Source organism: Harpia harpyja, chromosome 11, assembly GCF_026419915.1.
Source record: "Harpia harpyja isolate bHarHar1 chromosome 11, bHarHar1 primary haplotype, whole genome shotgun sequence".
NCBI lineage: Eukaryota > Metazoa > Chordata > Aves > Accipitriformes > Accipitridae > Harpia > Harpia harpyja.
Genome location: NC_068950.1, coordinates 26,070,826 through 26,092,455, shown reverse-complemented (window position 1 = coordinate 26,092,455; position 21,630 = coordinate 26,070,826). Strand labels below are relative to the sequence as shown.

The 21,630-nt window shown below is 39.8% G+C and overlaps 2 protein-coding genes across 3 annotated transcripts in view; one reads left to right on the top strand and one right to left on the bottom strand.

Annotated features, from left to right (window-relative positions):
• CNN3 (calponin 3) overlaps positions 1-17,891 on the bottom strand; it is a 64,814-nt gene extending 46,923 nt beyond the window's left edge. Inside the window, exons 1-3 of one of the 2 annotated variants that reach the window (XM_052802417.1) lie at positions 17,629-17,891; positions 15,240-15,391; positions 10,255-10,377 (exon numbers count right to left, since the gene is read on the bottom strand). In XM_052802417.1, coding sequence (XP_052658377.1) covers positions 10,255-10,377; positions 15,240-15,391; positions 17,629-17,752 — 399 coding nt within the window. In that variant the 5' untranslated portion in view covers positions 17,753-17,891. The remainder of the gene's footprint in view (positions 1-10,254; positions 10,378-15,239; positions 15,392-17,628) is intronic. The other variant, XM_052802415.1, reaches the window with a different exon arrangement.
• Positions 17,892-18,110: 219 nt separating this feature from the next.
• TLCD4 (TLC domain containing 4) overlaps positions 18,111-21,630 on the top strand; it is a 40,450-nt gene continuing 36,930 nt past the window's right edge. The window contains exon 1 of the mRNA XM_052802422.1: positions 18,111-18,467. The gene's annotated coding sequence lies outside the window, so the exon portion shown is untranslated. The remainder of the gene's footprint in view (positions 18,468-21,630) is intronic.

The following is a 21,630-nucleotide window of genomic DNA, read 5'->3' as shown; positions in this document are numbered from 1 at the left end:
TAATTACATGATCTTTGTGTATCTATGCAAGTAAACAGACCTACTTTTTAACAATGTAGGAAAAAAATGATTAGGTATTTTCTGGTTCTCAGGAACAAGTGTGGGCCTAAAAGCAGTAATTTATTAATAATTTTATTTTGTTTGTGTTTTTACTGTACTGCTAAAACTCAGCTTTTGTTGATAAATATTGCATTTCAATGGCTGTTTAACATTTGGGAACAAAAAGTAACTGTTCAGCCTGTTAAGATATCTATGAGGTTTGTCAGAAAAACCAAGGAAATTTGAATAGCTGTTCCTGATATTTTATGGAAGGAAAGGTAAGGGGGATGAAAAAAGAAGGAAGCATGGAAGAGAGGAAGTGGGAAACCAGCTTGAATTACAATTGAAAAGAAGTTGGCACAGAAGAAAAAGGAGTTCTAAAACATGACCATACTGCCATACTCTCATAGAAGGGACTTAAGAAAAAAGCTTGCCTTTTTGCAAAAAATCTTTGTTTAAAAACAAAAATGCCCAAACAAATCCATTAATTCCTGTATCAAGAAAAAGGAGGAGCATAAACTAGTCTTGCTCAGCTCTGATGAACAACTTAGACCATCTACAGATCTGACAAAACTCCTCAGCCAAAGGTATTTTTAGCAGAAAGTTCCTTGATTTGGACCAAGTTTGACAAGTTTCCACCTTGATAGGCAAAGTGAATTCTGGCTTTGGAATGAGTTTTCAAAGGTCAGCAAGAAAGTGCACCAATTAGAGAAAGCAACTAAAGGGACTGTCATCTGTGTGTTATATATTTTTGTTTTTATTTTCCTGGCATTTCTCAGTGGATGACAGATGCCCAAATGTTGTGCTGTTGGTAACTGGACTTGCACTAAAAAAAAAAAGTGCCATAGCAAGTTACAATACATGGAAACCTTAAAAAAAATCAGCTTTAAGAAATTCTAGAAACAATGGCAGACAAAAATAATAAACCTTTCATAAAGGTAGCAGAAGTAACAATAAACACAATTCAATTACATACAAATACAGAAAACTAACAGGGGGCAGAAGACATTGTCTTGACACAAAGAAAGCCTCCTTCATGAAACTACAAATCTGACTGTAGAATAACCTGAAGGATCTTTCAGTAACAAGGGGAATGGAGCAGAGAATGATTCCAGTGACAGGGAAACTGAACAGTCAAATTTAGTGAAAGCTGAGTAGAGGTCCTTGGACACTGAAAAGAAAACTGAAAAAAAAAACCCAAACCCCCAAACCATAATAACATACTAATTTTTATATCGGGGCTAGTTTTGGACTCCTATGTTCATCAGGTAGCAGCTAGGGGTTTTGACATTTCAGGAGTTTATTGCCTTTTATGATTTCAGAGTGGAATAACAAATGTTTTTGTGTGGTTTTTTGTTTTTCTTGGGGAGGCTGGTTGTTTCTGTGGCATAAGAAGAGAGAATCTGCAACGAAATCATTTGTATTCTGCTATGTAAATTACAGGATCTCATGAGTGCATCAGCCCTTGCTTGTTTTTAGTATTGTCTTACTGTTTTGAAAACTTCACACTAATACCCTGTCAGGTGAAGTACCTGGCTGAACATTTATTTTCCTTCACCTACAGAAGTAATGAGTGCTACCTACGAAGGCAGCTGTAATTTGGCTTCTCAGTCTCAGCTGTTCACATTTCCTTCCCTGTGATTCCCAAAGACCCAGTTCTGCAGACTGCTCAGTGTATCCTGAACAGACTGTGGGAAACACAATTGCGAGCATTCCAGCTCTGCAGTTGTGGGACCTGCTTTTTTAACATTGGAGATGCTCTAACTATAAAATTAAACTAACAAAAGCATCGGTGAACAAATATCAAATTTTAATTGTAACTATATTTACTTTATGAGCTCATGACCAAGGTGTAAGCCTGGAGAATCAAGAAACCTGGGTTGTACGCACAGCTCCACTGTGGACTCACCACAGGATTTGGGGCCCAGCACTTACTTTCTCTCACATTAATATTTTCTACTTTAACACCAGGAAAACAATAGTTTACTCCTCACAGAGGATGCAGCAGAATTCCTGTATACACTTCTCAGGGAAGATCTCCAGGTATGGAGAGTATTGCTTTTATTAGCATGTGTTTTGATTCAGTAGCATACTTGGAGAATAAGACAAAATGTATGTGCCATTTTCTTTTGAATAGTAGTATTTTTTTACTATGTTCAGACATAGCAGGCCATATCCATTAAGAATCAATTTCTGCTAGTAACTTTGATGGCAACTTAAGCCTGGATGGCACACAGAGAAAAATTGTTACTTTTTTCATAAATGAGTAACTCTAAAGGGTTTCAAGAGATACAGTGTTGTCTCCATGGAGGTACTGCAGTTATAACAGAAGCAAGATCTCTTCTAGAGAATATAAATTTACTTGGTAATCAGAAAAACAAAGGAAATCTGAGAATTTAAGAGAGAAAGGGATTTCTCCTTAGCTCAAATACTTAAACATGTGGGAGGGAGTGTTCTTGTTAAAGCTTTTGCTAGTCTAGCTCTTTAGCATGTCTGAAAACTCAAGTTTTGAAGCTCAAGGAAAACTAGCTTAGGATTGTTAATATTTTTTTAAGGTTTAAAAGAAAAATGCAGGAACCTTTTCCAACTATTCCTTATTGCTATTGGTGGGGAGAAAGAAGAATTTCAGGTTCTGTTTGAACAATATAAAGGTCATTAAACTACCTACTGGCTTACTCTTTCTGAAGAGTGAAGATCTTACCCAGTTCACTTCCCTCCACAACCTGCACATAAAACCAGCTAAAACTTCACACCCTATCTGCTGTTTGAATATACCTGTGGAATACAGGCTGGGACAAAAAAATCCTAGATGTGTAGTCTGGTGTAAACTGGGTAATTAAGGTAGAATTGAATTATACCTGGGTATGCTTTTATCTTCTACTGTCTAAATCACTTGAATCATAGGGGTGCAAAAAGATAGTTATAGTGTTCTACAGCAACAGCTTGATTTCAGGCTGGTCTGCCACTATAGCTTGTAGCATTGCCATGAAAACCTTTCTAGTCCATTTCTGTGCATCTTGTTGGTACAGTTCCTGTTGTTATTATCATACAATACACACAGTAGGTGAGGTGCTCCTCACAACAAGCAGAGACACGTGTGGTCCTACAGACAGATTACCTAACCAGGATAACTAAGATCAGTGAATGCCAGAATGGGGAAGCGAGAAGTTGAAGACCAAGGACTTAAAGTAGCACGGTGTGCAGTTGGGTTTCTAATGTGCACTACTTTTTTTCCTGAGTATTATTTTCATCATAGAATGAAATATATTGGGAAGCATCACCAACTCCCTTGTTTCCCTGGCTCTCATTTTATGAAAGCTTGGAGAGAGGGAGACAAAAATCCTACCTAGTGGATTTTTCTATGGGAGAAAAGGAGAGCTTCCACAAAACCACTAGGAACTAGACTTAACAACAGGATTTAACTGTAACAGTACTACGCGTTGTCACTTCTGCCTTCTAGGCACTTAGTGGCCTGACCCAGAGTTACCAGCCCAGTGTCCTCAGGGGCAAGAGACAAGGGAAGAGGCCCAGCTGATGTGATTTGGATCAGCATCCACATGCAAAGCAGTGAGGGAAGCTCCTAGTTTCTGGATCTCAGCAGAGCTCAGGAGTTCAGCTATGCATGTGGCTATTTGATACTGTAAAGACTTCAACAGCTCAGGTCTGTTTCTGGGTATGCCTAGGGGCTTTACTGATAAAAAGAAAGATAATGGGGGTCATTAAGAGCCTCAGAAGTTAGGCAACAGCTTAGTGAGGCAAGTTTGAGAATCTAGATTTGGAGGCATAAAGAAACATGCAGGCTTGACTTTTTTTTTTTTTTTTTTTGAAGCTAACCTTAGGCACCCTACTTAACTGTCCCTGTATTTCAGGTGAAAGGTGGCAGGTCTGTCATTGGGATTAAAAGGTCTTTGGAGTGGTAGTTTCCAACCATATGTACGATGCTTCTGCAGGTACGTGGAAGCAGAATGGGACATGCGAGCTCACCATAATCCCCAGCCTAGCTGCCAAATGTAAAACGAGAAATATAGAACTAGTCAATTGAAAATAATAATAAATGACAGGTGTGAAAGTGGTACTAATGCTCAAGTCTGTGGAAAAGTTAGTGTTGGTTGTTAAAACATTAAATTAACTCCCAGTCTGTCAGTGGTACCAACGAAAAACCACCATGATCTCTGCCAGTGGTTTGTGTCAAGAAATAGTGGCACCAGTGAGTCTTGTGAGAAACTGTGGGAGATGGGTAGAAGGTTGGTTAAAGAACAAGATTACCAAGGCAGATGCAGGCTGGAGAATAAACTAACTTCCCACCTACATTACCATGGAGTGGATCTGTGGTTTATTGCTGCTGATAAATTAGTAGGAAGTAAAGGAAATTTGACTTGTGTGGATGAAAAAGTTGGTCATAAAACAATTCAGCAAAAGGCTTTTGCCAAGTAGATGAAATGGTAGTTACTGAACTACATCTGTAGCTACAAACACTAGGTACTAGCTGTCTTTCAGCAAGCTGTTGTTGTTCTAAGTGTCACCTTGGCTGAGTCTGAACCTAAAGTCTCTTGGTCAGAGCACCATGAGAAATACCATCTAATCTTTTAGAGCCTATTTAAAAATAAGGGCTTATCTAATCTCCTGATATCAGAAAGTACTGCTCACTATAGTAGCCTGCTTCTACTCAAAAGGAAAGGAGAAATTAAATCCAAAGACTGTTAAATATAACCATACATATTACTAATAGTGGCCTAAAATGAGCCTTTAATTGCAAATCTCAACGTCTCTTTCATTAGTCAAGCATTCATTTAACTGGAACTCGAAAGTGGTATTTTAGGTTAGCTAAAACTGATATTTTATATGTATATAAACATCTTTTGAGGCTACTGCCTAATCACTGCAGTTGGTATAGCAAGAATCCACATCAAATACCTGCCTGAAAAGTCTTCACAATGTAAAACCTAGAGGTGTTAGCAATCTGTATCTGCATACCAGTGGCCTGGTTCGGTGGTCAGATTTAGCAAGATTTTTTACTTGAAACCATGCTTTGTAACATATGTGGAAGTGTGACCAGAGTGTTCATTAGATTTATAATGAACCGGATAGCTGATGAGTTAAGACTGATCAGTCTTTAGCTTAAACTCTGCTTAAATCTAAGCTAAGATCTCAGTTCATCTTTACTGCTACTTCTATCCTCCCTCTGATTTGCAGTGTCTATAGGCATGTCTAACCGGCAGTCACGGAAAGAGCAGAGCTACAACCTAACTAAACTAACTGATTTGAATAGCTTTAGATGTTCATCTGTGCTCAGCAGAGGGCAATTCTACATTGTGGCTGCAGGGTAACTGTACACAGCACACAAGGTAGAGGAGGGGTGAATAAGGTTCATAAGTTAAACACAAATTTCATTGTCTTAACTTTGTTTCCTTTTTAGACTAAATGATTTGTGCCACTGAAGGTCTTAATCTGATGTTTTTACTCTTGCTTATTTTGACTGTTTTGATCCTAGAAGAACAGTAGTAGATCAGACATACTGTCAATCCGGTCCAAAAGAATTATAAATAGGGGGGAAAGATTCAGTGTACAAAAGAATGCACCAGATAGCCTTAATACTGCATTATACAAAGTGCACTTGTTACGAAGTGAATAGAGAAAAAATGCCACCACCCAGATTTTGTAGCTTTCCACAAAGTTCTAATAAGGACCGTGATATAAGGGACAATAACTTACTATTTGTCACAGTAATTTGTTAAAGTGCTATGAACTTAAGACATTTTGGGCAGGGCACAAAGAATGGAAAATCTTAGCTAAATGAAATAATCATCTCCTTTCATATAGCTTACTGTGTGAACACTTCTGTAACAACTCTAGAAGCTTGTTGCAGTGAATTTAACCACTTGGGGGATGACGCATGTGTGATGGGATATGCAGTCATAAAAGAATTGGTAGACTGCTAGAAGCATAATCAGGTGTGCTGGTTTCAGGCTTCTAGAAAGAAGTTTAAAAAAGAGAGACTCCTTCAACTGGCAGCTACTGGGGAGGGAGACGGCAGAGCTTGTTGTACTTGCTGTGCAAATGTAAACTTCTTACTACAGACTTCCCATGGGAAGGAGGCCCTAATGCGGAAGGACTGCCTTCTTTGCCTGATTTAACCCAGGTTTTTCCAAATAGCAGTGATCTGAAAATATCTTCTTATTTCAGGCTCTGTAGAGCACTGAGGCAGTAGGAACTGCTGACAAGCATCCCCAGAAAAGCAGAAAAAGTCTGGTCCCAAGGGTCCATGATGTGCAATCTATAATGAATGGAGATTTATGCAGCATTTCTGCACAATTCTAGATGGAATTTAATTACATTGAAGGAGAGCAAATCACTGATCCAGATTCAGCCCATCTGTGGCTGAAAACAGGGACTGGGTGCAATCTCTGTACAGCTTTCTGCTGCATGGTGCACACATATCCTTTGTTTTCAGTTTGAATTTCAGGTATGCCAGAATGACTGGAATAATCATGACCCAGTCAAAGGTCTAGAACACCTGAAGACCTGGCTTCAGGGCTGGCAAATCAGCCCAGAAACAAGGACAATAGTTCTGTAAGCAGCAAGAGAACTGAAGACTGGTTTTCTCTGAACTTGTACCTACTGACTGACTGAAAGCATATTATAGGAAGGCTGTAACGTTAGTTTATTCCTTCTTGGACATCAAATAATCTATGTAAGATCCAGTAATTTTCTCTATCTTTGGGAAAAAATCTATGTGCAGCTTGTCTAATTTTCTGTGACTAAGAAGGATTTGCATCTTTCCCTAGACAGTAGATCTTCTAACGTCTTATTCTGGTTTTACATTTCTTCTCAGCCTTTCTCTTAATGAAGGCAATAAAAGCTTCTGTTCTTTGACCAGCTGCCTGTTTTCATGGTAAGAATTTGCAGTCTTTGAGGCTGTGACTACATATTAAGTCTGGCTGCAACTGATGAATGGTTTTAAAAGCTTTTCTGGGGGAAGGAAGGTGTAGGCAGAGTGTGCTGGCACAAGCCTTGCTTTCCTGTAATTTTAGGCCTCTGCAGAGGAAGCCTATCTAAGGTTGACATTGTAAAAACTGCCCAGCGTACATGTACCTGCAAATCACTGACACCTATATTTCTATAATTCTTGGCTATAGGAACACAAGCAGATCATCACTTCTGACATCTTAATTTTGTTACTTGGTTTAATATCTCTAAAGGGACTTAACTTTGCAGAGGGCAGATGTTCGTAACTCAGAAATGGGCCTCTTGAAGATGATCTCAAACTAAACAACTAAGCTAACTTTTTCATTTCTTAAAGTCTCTGGGGGCCCATTTCAAGTGTAGGTCAAGTCCTGCAACACAACAAAGGTCTCCTGGAAGTTGTTCAGTTCTTTCTGAACTCACTATCTTGAAGAAGGGTTAGATGGAACTGCTTCCTCATGCAAAGTAAACTAAGAAGCTTTGCCAGAAGATCAGTGTGAGATACAAAGGGGACACAGTGCTCATGTAAATAAGCACATATAAAGTAACTCCTGTGCAGCTAGGTTTGCTGTTTCCCCTTTATAGCTATTTTGGCTCCGCAGATATGCTAGTTATGCCAACCTAAGCCTATCTGCTCCAAATCTTGCCTTTGTGCACCTAGTGGTTTCAGGCTCCCTTTGCAGTACTTCTCTTGTTCTGTGTTCCCTGAAAACTGCAACATTTCTGCTTTTCTCTAGCTTTTGGGTGTCTGGAAAAGACTTCAGTCATTCCTTCAAACATGCACACATTTCTGACAAGCCTAAAAGCGAGTGTAAGGATTTGGGGATCACTCATATGTACAAATGACTTAAAGAAATTCAAAGTTGTCTTTCCCTCCTGCAGTTAAATAAAAACAGTTGCCTAGACTGAAAATGTACGGTACCCATAAGCTCTACTGTTTAAAAATATGAAGCTCTCAGCATGATGTAATACTGTGCTTGTTTCTAAACTCAGGTGTTGATTTTCCTGCCAAAAGTTATAGATGAGTCCTGTAAACACCAGCATTTGTCCCACCCTTTCTAGTTCTTTAAACTACTAAGCATTACATTTTGCCAAGAGTAGGGGGAGTTGCAATTCACCACGAACGTTTTCTTCTAAAGGCAATTAAATATTACCAGTTGTTTCACATACCACACAGAGTCTTTTCACTGGCAGTGTAAAGCATTTTAATCCCTGAATCAATCTCCTTTGATAAGTGTTTTAAAATCTTTACAGCTCTCTGACTTACTACATTTTACAGAATTCTTAAACTAAGATATGCATACAAGTAGTAGTCTGCAAGCAGCTTTCAAGTGGTATAAGATTTGGCATAATGCTTCTGCCAGTGGCAGTACCAGCTGCTATTGTGGTTGATGATGGTACCTGGCAAAAAAATATTTGGGAACTCCCTCCCCTCCAGCCCTTCTCTAATCATGGATAAGGACTCTTTGGATAGCATTTTGAGTCAGTGGTTCCCTTTAACACTACAAAAGGCTTAAAGGCCTTGCTAAGATGTATCCTTAATTTTACAAGGACAAGTGTTTTTCAGAAGCATTTGCCTTTTGACAGTTTATCACAGTTTATCAACTCCAACACCATTTGTAATAATTCTATGTGTAAATTCCACTGTTACTTTAAATTCCTCTTGTAAACAGAGAAACCATGGAATTAGATTAGTAACTTCCCGCTCTTCTCCTATGATGTGTCCTGTTGACACTTTTGGTAATACATTAAGCTACACACTGACATTTTCCAGTCAATTTCTTTTGCAATAATAAGTTAAAAAAACTATACACATTAACTGAAACCAGTTTTGTAGCAAAGTGATTCCTAAGTATTTGTTACTCACATTTGCTCTGTCTGCTTCATGTAAACGTCCCTCTACTATTTCCCCACCCAAATTAAAATCACTGTAAAAAGAATAGTATGCCATCTCCTCCTCCCTCCCAACTTTATCTCCAGTTTTCAGAATAGGTTTGAAAAACAAGAACTGCAAAAAGCTACTTCTGTTGTTCTGCGCACTAAACTGTTCTGAAAACTCCAGCAAGCAAGTAGCTTTTGATCTGATAGGAACTGACCAATGCTATTGAAGCCAATGAGGTCAAATTACTCACAGCAGCTTCTCTAAACATTCAAAATATCACAAATATATGTGAGCCTCTTCATAATTAGCCATACACACAGTTCACAGTGAAAGCTAAAAAACAGCCTGTTTACAAACATGCTTTGTGGGTATATATATGCAGTTACTAAATTATGAAAAAATCTTGTAAATGCACAAATTTTTACAGGTTTCATTAAAATATTCAAACCCCCATAAAAATTAATTTGAAATTCTGCTAAAATAATGCTTTTTTTAAAAAAACTCATGTTTGGATAACTGACTCCTTAAGATGGCAACAACTCTAGCAAAAAGGCAGTTTTAACCAAAATTTCTCTTAAAGAATTGTAGGACTTAAACCTGGGAGTCCAGTGCACTACCTTTTGAGTCTTGCAACAGCACAAAACTTTATTGATCGGATATCTCTATTTTAGTTCTATAATCTGACAACCCTGAATGCTTCTGACTTGATTAAGTGTGTGGAATATTTTTAAATAACTGCTGTAGTTAGCATGAGACTGTAGTTTTGTGAACAGCTTGAAAAAGTTACTGTAAGTGCTGAGGAGTTGCTGCTTCAGCAGTGATGGTTTTTGTCATTAGATGAGATAATTAATGTCAGTCAGCCAAAGACTAAATCAATATGCATGTAGCTGAAAAGTCCATGTAAGCACAAGAACTGAATCTGTATATATTTCTGCTGGTCTGAACCTGCCTGTTCCAGACTGGTCATACCATTTCAGGAGCAAGACCAGCCAACAGGACAACCAGCCTTTCAGGCACAGTTTGTGCTGTTGCAATCCTGAAGAGATATTATCAAGAATCTGCAACCTTGTTTGTGCTAGCTCTAGCAGCATTAACAAGGGAGTTACACTCTCTCTGCTGTTACCTGCAGACTTTGAGAGGAGAAACTGGTATTTGCTACTCTAATTCACCAGCAGTGCAACCCCGTTCTCTCTTTCTTGGTGTATTGCTGCTATATCTCTTTCAGCTTTAATTTTACTCAAAAATACTTTTCCTGTGAACTGTAAATCTAAGCATGCATATGAGATACAGTCTGCAATGTCTTGATATTCCAAATGCTTCTATGATGCAGGTTAGCAAGTTATCAATAAGTTAAAATTTACTTTACCTACCAAATCTGGTTTCAGTCTGTAGGTCAAAGGAAGGGAGTAAAGTAGGGAGTACAGGGTTGTTACCACAGAGGAGGTCCAAGATTGTCTAACCTCACGGCTTCTGGGAATGCGATCAAGGGTGAACTGGAAGAGAGCACGATAAGCTGAATTGTTATTTTTCTAAGAATGTTGTTGCTCCTTCTATAGAGTTATTAGATCTGTCTGTGCCAACTTATTTTTGTTTGTTTAATCTAGTTTGGAAATGTTTGAGTATGAAACCTTTTCTTAAATGCCTTATTCAGTGTCGTGCTTAGCACTCCTGGCAATAAAGTAAACCGAAATACTAGAACTATATATCTATTTTTTAATCTCTTCTCACGTTACTTTAAAACATTCCTAACTTAGTAAACAATTCAGCTAGAGCAGTTTCACCCGCAGTATGTTAACGTAGTGCCCCACCTCGTGGTCAGCGAGACACAAGTCTAGGTCTGATTAGATACAACCCAAACACGGTGTCTCTCTTCTGTCTCTTGCCTGTTTAAATTCTTCGTGGATTTACAGTGCAGAAAGTGTAACAACTTTTCTCAGTTAATGTCCGGTATGCATACTATTAAAAATGTAACAGCAAATATCGCTATCCTTTAAATGAGTACTCAATGAATATTCAAAAGATATGCAAGATGCATATTCAAAATGTAAAATATTTGCATAAATAGGAAAGAACATCTTATCATTAAAGTTTAAGAAATAATTTTCTTTGTTTTTTCCCTAGGAAAAAGTAGAGATTATTCACTGTGTGTAAAAGGCATCAAATTAATAAAGCACTAATATTTTCTTTTTGTCTTGGAATGCTGTTAAGCAGTTAACAGTAGTTAGGCTTCCTGCACTCTTCACAGATGGCTTTTACCTTGATGCAGGGAAACTACATCTAAGAGCTATTGCTACATCAGAAGGCCAATGAAATTTTTGACTGTTTAAATGAAAGACAAATATAATGGCTGCAGTGCACTGTTCATTGACATTGACATGTTGTTTAGATCTGGACAATGGTCAGAATCTTGCTTCATATGGGATACCAGATCACCACCACTCTGGAAGAACTCATACTGGGAGTGAGAGACTCCAAATATCATTATAAATACTGAAAATTGCCCAGTTACTTCAAATACACCATCACTAATTGTCATAGCTTCCTTGCCTCGGAAAGATGATGTTGCCAATAGCTGTACAGTAAATACAAACTACAAATCAGTCTTGAATAGCAATAACTGGGGCTTTTTTTAATATATAAGGTGGAAAGAATTAAAAAAACCCCAACACTTATAAATGCAGAATATTAAGTTAATTTTCTTGACTGAAATTATCCTGTTTCATTGTGATAAGGTTCTTTAATTGCTGTAATACTGGAAGGCATTAACAGATGTTACAAACTGGTTGTTTTATGTTTATTTGCAGGTGTTGAAACTCTGATTGCATTAGTCTGACAACAGAATATGGAAAAATAAACATGCCCCCTGCTCCCCATGCAACAGAATTCTGGTTATCACTGCCTCTCTGTTTCTTAAAGCTTTGGAAGATTTCAGGTAATAAAAAGAAATGCTGTAAGTGGAGTTTAGACCCTTGCATAGTATTCAGTCCTGCAAGAAATATGTGTATGATAAGGTAGTTTTAGGCAGATTAGGTTTCAGTGGAACTATTTAGGTGTTCCCTTCACTGTAAGAATGGTGTTAAACAGTATTTGCCAAAAAACTGTATGTGATTTTCTTCACCACAAAAAAAAAAACAATTTCAGCAAAATTTGGCAGGGACTGCAAGCAGTATCGAAGTAGAAATCTACTTGTAGAATTCAAGTAAAGATCAAGCTGATTTTATCTATACTCTTCAAAAAACATGCTTGAAACTTTGCACATCAGTGTCTATGTCATATGTTAGGACTTCAGCCCACATATCAATCAACTCTCTAATATTACTCTAAGAAACAAAACTGGATTTTTTTTGTGGTTGTATGTTTAAAAGCCACTGCCAGATGCTTCTGCAAACCCAGCCTCTCATCTGGTGCAGTACTGTTAGTATTCCAGACAAAGGTACCTCCTGCATCTTTTGCTGGAAAGCTGCATAGTATGTCTAATACTAGAAACAGGCAAATTGCTCCCCTATCTTCTATGGTGTCATATTGCTGCATTTATTTTTCCTCACATCTTTAGTGGACTCAGAAACCTTTTTGTTATTGGAAGACAAATGTTCCAAATTGGCAAGTCTAAAATGATTGACTGCATACTGCAATTTCAAAACCAGTGACGTAGTCCTTTACCTGTCTAATATTGTTGTTTTGCAAGCATGGAAGGAACAGTTGGTAGAAAGCTGCCACGGCTGTGAATTATTGTAATATGCTCAACTGAATATACTGCAATGCTTGCAAAGAAACTGGGTTTATGTAGCTCTTTTTCATGCTGAGGAACAAGATTTCTTAGCATGATATCTCTCATGAAACAAAATGGAAAAGAACATGTGGTCAGATGAGCATTATGTAAAGGTTAGTTAATCTGGTTGCTCATCTTGGACATGACAAATCGGGGTATAAGATCCAGTGAAGAATGCATGTTCTTCAGTCAACAAATGTAAGTTGTCTTTCTGCTGCTAGAATAGGTCGGCAGGAGCTGAAGTAGGTTCTCTATGCTGAGCCTAGAAGGTTCCCTGAGTAACAGCTCTAGGGGCATCCATGTAGAATAATTGTGGTTACAGGCTGGGGGCAACAGAGGACAAAGAGGCAAGTGATAGCAGGACCAGAGACTTTTCATAGGAGGCATTGCAGATTCTTTTTTTCAAGAGACTTATTGGGTAAAGGTGCAGCATTTTGCTTCTTGTAAGCAAGATGCTCATTCAGACTTCCTTTCTTTCTCCCTGAATACTGTAGCTTTTAGAACTGGACTAGACCACAGATCAAAAAGAGAAATTGGTTATATTTGTGGTTTTTTACATTGGAATTTGTTAAACGTGTACACTGATTTTCTCTTAAGTCATTATTGTAACCTGTCTTCTGTCCAGTCCTTAGTTCTGGAAAAAATTTACTTCCTTGACAAGACGAGGAAGGGAATGACCATGGGTTGAAGTATTCAGACTTCTCCCTTTCATTTATTCACAGCTGCAAGAAGCTACTAACACATGATTTTTAAACGCTTGATGATCTCCAGCATCCCCAGTGCCAAAAAACATACTATTTGAAAGCATACTCTGAAAGTTAGCAAATATATGTTATAGGCATGTGACCTTTACTTCCCAAAATTTATCTTCCATTTTCACTCTAAATATTTTTGCTCAGTGGAAAAAGAATGGCCAAAGGAAAATGAGCATCTGTTATCCAGACAGCAAACTCACATGCGGCCAAAAATGTTTCTCTGGCTTTCAGTGTTGAAGGAAAATATAACTACATGATCTGTTAGCAGTTGGAGGGGGTATGAAAGGGAAGCTGCTTAGCAAAACTAAGTGAACTAGTGGAAAACTGCATAATCTTTTAATACTCAAAATATGTATTTTTAAGAAATTTAATAGTTTAGGATTGGACACTTTCCAGGTAAGTGACTATGACTCTGTGAATGACTAATTACCAAACAAGATTTCTCTGAACACGAAATACCTCCAGTCACTTTACTAAACTTTCATCCTTGGTGCACAATGAGAGAAGAGACTGCCACGCTCAATTTTAAACAAAGTCATCCCCACTCAATGCAGCAGCTTGTGGTAGGCAAGGAACCTTCATCTTCCAAGGTGAAAGTGGGGTAAACAGACTTAAAAATGTCATTCCTAGGTGAGCCTGTTGCCCATCTTAGCAGCAGTTGCTTTACGTTAAAAGTGTTTATTCTGAAAATCATTGGTACCAAGTCCTACAATCTTTTGTCCCAGTAGCACTACTGAAGACAACGGAAATATCGGAAGTGCACCATATGAAATCAATACCACATAATTAATTAATTTACTGCGTGTTGTACTACTTGCTCTAAAGGGCTACGATTTTTGTAGTCAGAACATTCATTTCCATTGTACTTATTCCAATTTCTAAACAAAAGTATAATCTTTCTACTAATTTCACTGGACATCAGATCACACTTTAAGTCAACAGAGTGTCATACTGCTCTCTGTTAATCATACAGCAAACTAGCTCAAAACAAGCAAACATTTGATAAAAAGATAGACAAGATATTTTCATTATTTTTTTCATGATTTTTAGGAGTTCAGCATTTGCTCAGGTCATGAACCAGAAAACTGTCGGACATTAAGAGGTATTCCATACTTTTTAAACATGTATAACTAGTGCTCAACTTTAAAATCCAACCAAAACACAGTCTAGAAACACACAAAAATAATACAAATTCAATTAAGGTTTTCTTAGATAAAAAGTTTTTAGATATAATTTCTTTCAAAAAAATACATTATGTTGCTGAGAGAAATGCCAAACTAAAAATGAAAGAAAAAAACCCCACCATGTTTCTGCCCCGGTATTTTTATAGCTACAAATAACAGTTTTATGGCTAGCTGGTTTACAAAATTAAAAGAGATTTATTTTCAGCATGCTTTTCTTGAGCAAGAGATAGTCGCCTTTGTGCAGTCACTTTCATTACAATTATGTTCCCTCATTGCTTTGAATGGATTAACATGTTAACAGGAGGTAAAGACCATTTTAAGAGAAAGTAGGGAAGGTGGCAGTGAAAACTGGTAGCAAGAATGGCATTTGCTATTTTTAGCTATATTTACTTTGTATTTTCAGTGTCTCTCTAGTACAGCATTAATCAACTGCATTTATTTAGTTCACTTTTAGAGATGTAAAAATCAGTATGTACAGAATGGCACCTTTAGCTGAACTTCCGTGCAAGTGATTATCAATACCTACCAAATCAAAAGCACCTGCTGACCTTAAAAACATCCATTTAAAGAACGACTTCCAAATTGCCTTGAATTAGAATGTAATGTTAAGATCATTCTATCTTACAAGAGCATATTTAATAAGTTACCTGGGAATTGGAGAATGTTTCAGCCCTTTTTTGCTCAAAAGAACGTATTTTAGCTTCACTCATCTTATCTGAGTCTGCAAAAATATAATGTCTAGGAGAGTATGACTCTGACAAACAGCTAAGTAACCTCAGGATTTCTGTTGTATGCCCACCTGCAAAAACAAAATAAACTGCAGTTAGTATATGAAAAATTTTGTAACTTTCAATTTCTTCAGTTGAATCAGACACTTTTCCTTTTAAAACTTATCAGTACTACTATTATCAGTGACACTCTTCCGAGAGTAGAGGATTCAATTAAAGGACGGTTGAGACTGTTTAAGTAACATGAAGACAATTCAGCTCCCACTGAAGCTATATTGATGGAAGTTTTTCATTTAAATGGGATTGAACCAGGATCACACAAGTACGACTTTTGTGTTTAATGTCCTGTACACAATGCAAAAACAACTGGGCAGAGTTACACTGTAGTTCATACTCAAAAGCCATGCCATGGTGCAATAGTCAAAATGAAGCTGGACGGGATCCGGCTCAGAGCTGTGCCATGGAAGCGTACCTCCCACCTACCCTACCCGGTGTTCAGTCCTACGACCTGCAGGAGCAAGGGCTGCACCATCCCAGCTCATAATACTGAAATCAAGCAGGCAGCAATTTCACTCTGCAGCTACGCCAGTGTAAAAGCTGAGTGCTGACAGAAGAAACAGCCCAGCTCCAGCCAAGTGCTTTAACCACTGCCCTTGAATGGGTGTTGACAACCTCGTAACTGCAAGGTCGCTTTGTTCAGGTAGCTAAATTGGCACTAAACTGGAGAGAAGGGGAGGGTGTACTTATTGTGTTTTTTTGGGAGCACGGTTAATTATTTTTCTTGTCAATTGAGTTTCCTGAACCAGAACTACAGGAATACTTGTAACAGTGGAAGAGGGCAGAGGGAGGATTGTGTGTGTAGGTAAAGTAGAACTGGCTCAACTTTTATCTGTTGGGCTGGATCGGCTTAAGAACAAACTGCATCCGTAAGTATGTGCATAAGCATTTACTGGATGTGTTACTTTTCACTCTGCTGGAAGATGCAGACCAAAACAGTAAACTAAATGTATTCCTACTACCTCCTGCTGCCCAGTGTCGCTAGCCTCTTAAGAGACCTTTGCTATGTAAGTCAAGCTGCCAAACGATGGACAAGCAGCAAGAGCTATGCTGCTGCATTAGACATGAGAGTTTGCCACCTTTCCATAGAATTGCATGCAGTATTTTTCAAACATGTTTGGAGGGATTTTCTTGCGAGCGGTGGTTTGTTGAAGCTTTCACAAATTTTAATGCAATCATCTGAGTATTCACAGAACAGCAGGAGACTCCTACTTCAGAAAAGTCTCAAAGAATAGGCTTGATCTTTACATGAATCTTAACTGACTTATGAATTATTTCACCTGGTAAGCTTATGTATAGTGAATGCATTTTTTTAATATGTACGAACTAGACTCCAAAGGACCGAAGGAAAACAAGCACATTTCCAGCCCTGGTGGAAGTAATCATGACCTGAAAAATTATAAAACTGCCAGTCATACTCAAGATTGCAGAAAGATCCCGGGATTATTACTCAACTAGTCGTGGGCAAAAACCACAGGGATACTGAGGTGATAAAATCAAAGCTTGCCTGCATTTGTCAGCTACAAATTTTCAAGGTAGTCTAATTTTTGGGGGCAAATGAATTGCCCTGCAACTTTGGGGAGGTAACAAGGAGTAGCGATGCGTGTGTGTGTGTGTGTGCCCTTAGTGTGGGGTGACACGCTTGGACAACAGTACTACCTCTGACAGATCCACACGAGACTCTTGTAAGTAAACCGCAGAAACACGGTTTGGGGAAGATTATTACAAAATGTCACGTATGTAGGGGGTGTACCGATCTTTGGAAAGCCTTGCTCTGAATCGCCATCGATAATTTTCTGTCGGAAGACCAAGCAGCTGCACAGGTCTGTCCTGCACCAGTTTTAGTCAATATATTCCTTAACGACTGGTGAAACGCATGTGCCGCCTGAAGGAAAGGTTCAGAGGCCAAACTGTCAGACGTAAATACGGACGAAAATGCCCCCAATAAAGATGAAGCTTAACAGTTACTCAAATCAAGAGCTAAAAGCCCAAAACCTAAAAACCCGGGTGGGGCCCGGGAAGAGCCGCGGCGGGCACCCCGGCAGCAGCTCCAGACACAGGGCCTCCGGCGGGCGGGCCTCCCCGCAGCGCGGCGCTCCCGCGACTACAACTCCCGGCATGCACCGGGACACGCCGGCGAACGGCGCGTTGGCCCTCGCTCCGCGCTGCATGCCGGGAGCCGTAGTTCCTGGAGCCCGCCGCGGGCGCTCTGCGGCGCGACCCGCTCCCGCCGGCGGCAACTCCTACTCACCGGAGCCGGCCACCACCAGGAGCCTGAGGGGAGGTGTCCGCCGGCCGCGGCGCCTCCTCGCCAGAAGCGCTAAGGGGACGAGCAGTAAGGGAACGAGGAGGGCGACCGGCAACAGGGACTGCATGGCGCGGCCGGAGCTGTCCGGCCGCCCCGCGCAGAAGCGGGCGGTAGCGCCTCCCAGCGTACGGCAGCCGGCGTGGCTCAAACCTCCCCCGCGCCTCTAGCCACTGCCCCAGCGCCGCTGCGGTGGCGCCGGGAGGGCGGCCCGCCGTGTAGCGGGCCGGCCCAGGCCCCCGGTACGAGCGCGAGCGGCGGGCGCTGAGGGGCCAGCGGCGGTTGGGTTGGGCCGGGCCGGGCCGGGCCGCTGCCGCCTGTTCTCGGCGCGGATGGGCGCAGGCCGCCGTCTGGGCGGGGCCGCGCGGCTGCCCCCGGGTGCGTGACGCGTGTTGGCGGTAATAAAGTGCGAGGCGCTTCCTAAGGGTAAAAAGGCCGCGTCTGCAGTCCTGCACGTGTTTGAGGAGAGCTGTGGTCGATCCCCGAGAACAGCAGAAACCGGCCGTCGCCGCTTCAGCTACCACTCGGCCGAGTCCTGGGGCTCCGGAGCTTGACCACGAGGGCAAATCGGTTCCGAGGCTGTCACGGCGTGGCATGCCGAGCCGGTCCCCCGTGCCCCTAGTCTGACTTTTCTGCATGGGTTGCAGTCAGCCGAGAGAGCGCCGACAGCTTCAGTTAACCTGTAAACGGAGAAATGCTTACTAAGAAGTAATCGTGTGGCTCCCCTGACACGTACAGATTCCTGCAGGAATTTGCAAGCATGCGCAGGCATAATCTTGACCCAGGTATGTACGCTTACATGCAACTATAATTTTACGTGGCCTACAATAATGCATAAAATGAAGAATATTAATATTTCACTGCCTCTCACGACTCTTGTTCTCATTCGTTCTAATACTTTAGCTTTTTATTTCAGTAAGAAGTGTGGAGCAACACATCAGCACTTTTTTCATCTCTGTCAGCATCCAGGCTTTGTGGGTGATGATTCAGCCATCGGACTAATCTCAGATGAGATACACGTTTGCTAGAAAGAGTAAGGTATTACATTTTATGATTGGAAAAGAGTAGCGTTTGTTCATCGTTGTCCTTAAATCATCTGCCAGGGAGCAGGGCCCTCTTCTTGGCCTACGAATCAGGATCAATGAACTCTAGAACTTTTTGGAGTAGTTTGACACCATTGCTTTATGGGGTGACTTGTCAAACATATGAAACATGACAGCTGTGCACTTGTATCTCAACTGCACAAACACAATAGATCAAACATTGCAATTCTGCATCTGTCTGCCATGGTTTCTCTGGCTGCTTTTTTTTCCTCTTGTTCATTCTGAACAAGTTGGACTTTTTGTATCCTTACCAGCCTTGGAAGCTGAACGTTTCTCTCTCATTTTTAACAAAAACTTGTGCTGGTCGTGGATTCCAGTGGTTATTGCATAATTTGCAAGTAAAAGAGATACTTTCTAGCTAGCCTTTGCCATCTTAGGATCTGAAGTAAAGTCAATCTTTCTGATTCATGTCTCACAGTTTTACAGATTATGTTTTGGTTTTCTTTACATCAATGCAACATATAATTTTGAGTTGTTTTAAGCAGAGACTATTAAAACCAGTGTTACCATGGTAAGGTCTTCCACCCAAATGAGTAACCTCACAAAAAATATCTCACTGCGTAATCATTGTTGACACTTGGAAACAACAATGTTTTAACTAATAGTTCTGTTGATGATGCATGAATGTCAAAAACTCATTTTGCTTTCCACTTAATTAGCTACATAAAACTAGTAATTAAGGACAATAGAGATGTATGTCTCTAAATTACAGAAGAAAGAGGAAGAAAGCACCACAGTCCTTTTTCAGAAAATAAACTACTGTGTTAAAACAGGACAGTAAGTTCTATAAGCAATTTAAATACTAGTTTTGTCTGTGGTGATCTTTCCTCTCTTGTACCTTCTTCAGTGAAAATAATGTCATTGATGTAGAATGTATCCCAGGTTGCCACAGGGGGTGTAGCTAGCAATTGTTTTATTTAAGGATTTTTTTTCCAAGGCTTTTTTATAGCTTCCCTTTGCTCTTATTTTTGCTACCATAAGAAGTGTTAAAGAACTGTTTTTCATTAGGCATTTCATTCAGAGAAACAGCCCTGGAATCTCAGCAGCAGAGAGTGATGTAAAAAACTTCAACTTTCTTTCTCATTTTCATGTTATCTTTTCTGTATGTACATACTTGCCCTTCTTGCATAGAATTCTTCTGTAAGGCTATTTGGTGAAATCAATGAGAAACTGACCTAAAACCAGTAAAGTTGGAAGGGTGTTTTTTTGTAGGCAGGTCGTTTAAAAATAAGAGGAAAAATAAGAGTGATGCACACAAGGAAATAACCTGTTCTTTGGACTAGAAAACTGAGGATCTGACAGTTCCTTGGATGCAAAGCAAAGATCCTGACTTTCAAGGAGTCTAAAAAGCTAACCAGTGAGTTTGCCTCAAACTCCTAGAACACGTGCTGGAAGTCTTCTTACTCATTGGGAATTCTGCTTGAATAAGGAATATAGCTTTCAAGTAGTATCCACAGCAGATTGCAAGGCTTGAGGGAAGAGTCAGAGTTTGGTGAGACTGGTTAAAATAAGTATGTAAAGATTGAAGCAACAGTCTGCAACCTAGTTGCCGTAAAGTTTTGCAGATTTTTTTTTTTCCGTTGTGAAAATTGAGTAGAGCCCATGAAGATCCCATTTGCACTGTAATGTTGCTAATTATGTCTTTTCTCAGTAGGACATAGGTGTATTTGTGTTTTTTCATCATGGCAACTACCTGCCCACTTGATACAGACAACGTTCTGGACCAGGGAGACTTCAGTCCAAGAACTGTAAGAGTCATAGAACAAGCAGGTTGCTCTCTACTCATTCAACTGCGCTGCATGCTTGGGTGATCGATTCTCATCTGTCAAGTGCCTTGAGAATACTTCGTCTCAGACATGCATGTGAACGTTAATATGAAAAAGCAGTAACTCTCCCAAAGTTTAGCACATCATGGTCACATTAGCTAAATAATGTGAAGCGGGTGACGTATAGGACTTCTGCGAGGAAGGCAATGGCTAGTGCTGGATACTGTTCTCCAGTCTGTAAAATTAACAGTACTGCAAGTGAATGTGAAAGCTCTTTGTGCGGGAGGAAGCAGTGCACTTGCCTTGAAAAGTCATTTGACAGAGAATGATGCAAATGCAGTAATTACAAGGGCTGTCTCGGTTACCACTGCTACTGATGCAGGAAGTTAGCTTTGAACTTCTTTGCTGAAGGAGAAATAAACCATGCTCATTCTTAATAATTGATCACTGTTGTCCAAAAGAAAAAAAATGGAAAAAATAGGTGTTTATAAAATGGTATAGGTTTTTTTTTCCATTTATTGCTTGTGAGACAATGTTCCAAAGAAAAACCTGCTGCTGTCCTTTTTATATGATGAATATTCTTTGCAGAAGCTTACTAGTACGTCTGGTGCATGTCTCCTTTGAAAGTTACACTGGTGAGTACTAAATTGAACTGAGGAAAGCTCGCTCTCTTTGTGTTTCTGTTTCTTTTGTCTCCAATAGGAAAGGCTGCAACTGGAATATAAACAAAAGTATTTTTTTCCCTGAAATGAAATGTAGGCAGCTTTGGCTATCCGACGGTCATTCACTTTCTGAGATTCTACTTGTAAGTGATCTAACTTCAACTGTTAAGCAAGAGATTCTTTCCAAGCAACTGAAATACACCATATATTCCTGATTTCTTAACTGGCATTTTGAATAATTGCTTTTTTTTCTTCTAACTATGAATTCTAAAAGTAGACCTGTGAACAAAAGTGGTATTACTGTTGTTTTCTTAAATGAGGTCATTTTGCCTTGTTTTGGCTTAGAGTGCAGCTTCACAAACAGTTGCATCAGCACAGTTGAGAGGTAAACTAGCAAAATGGTAGAAGGAGTTGGGT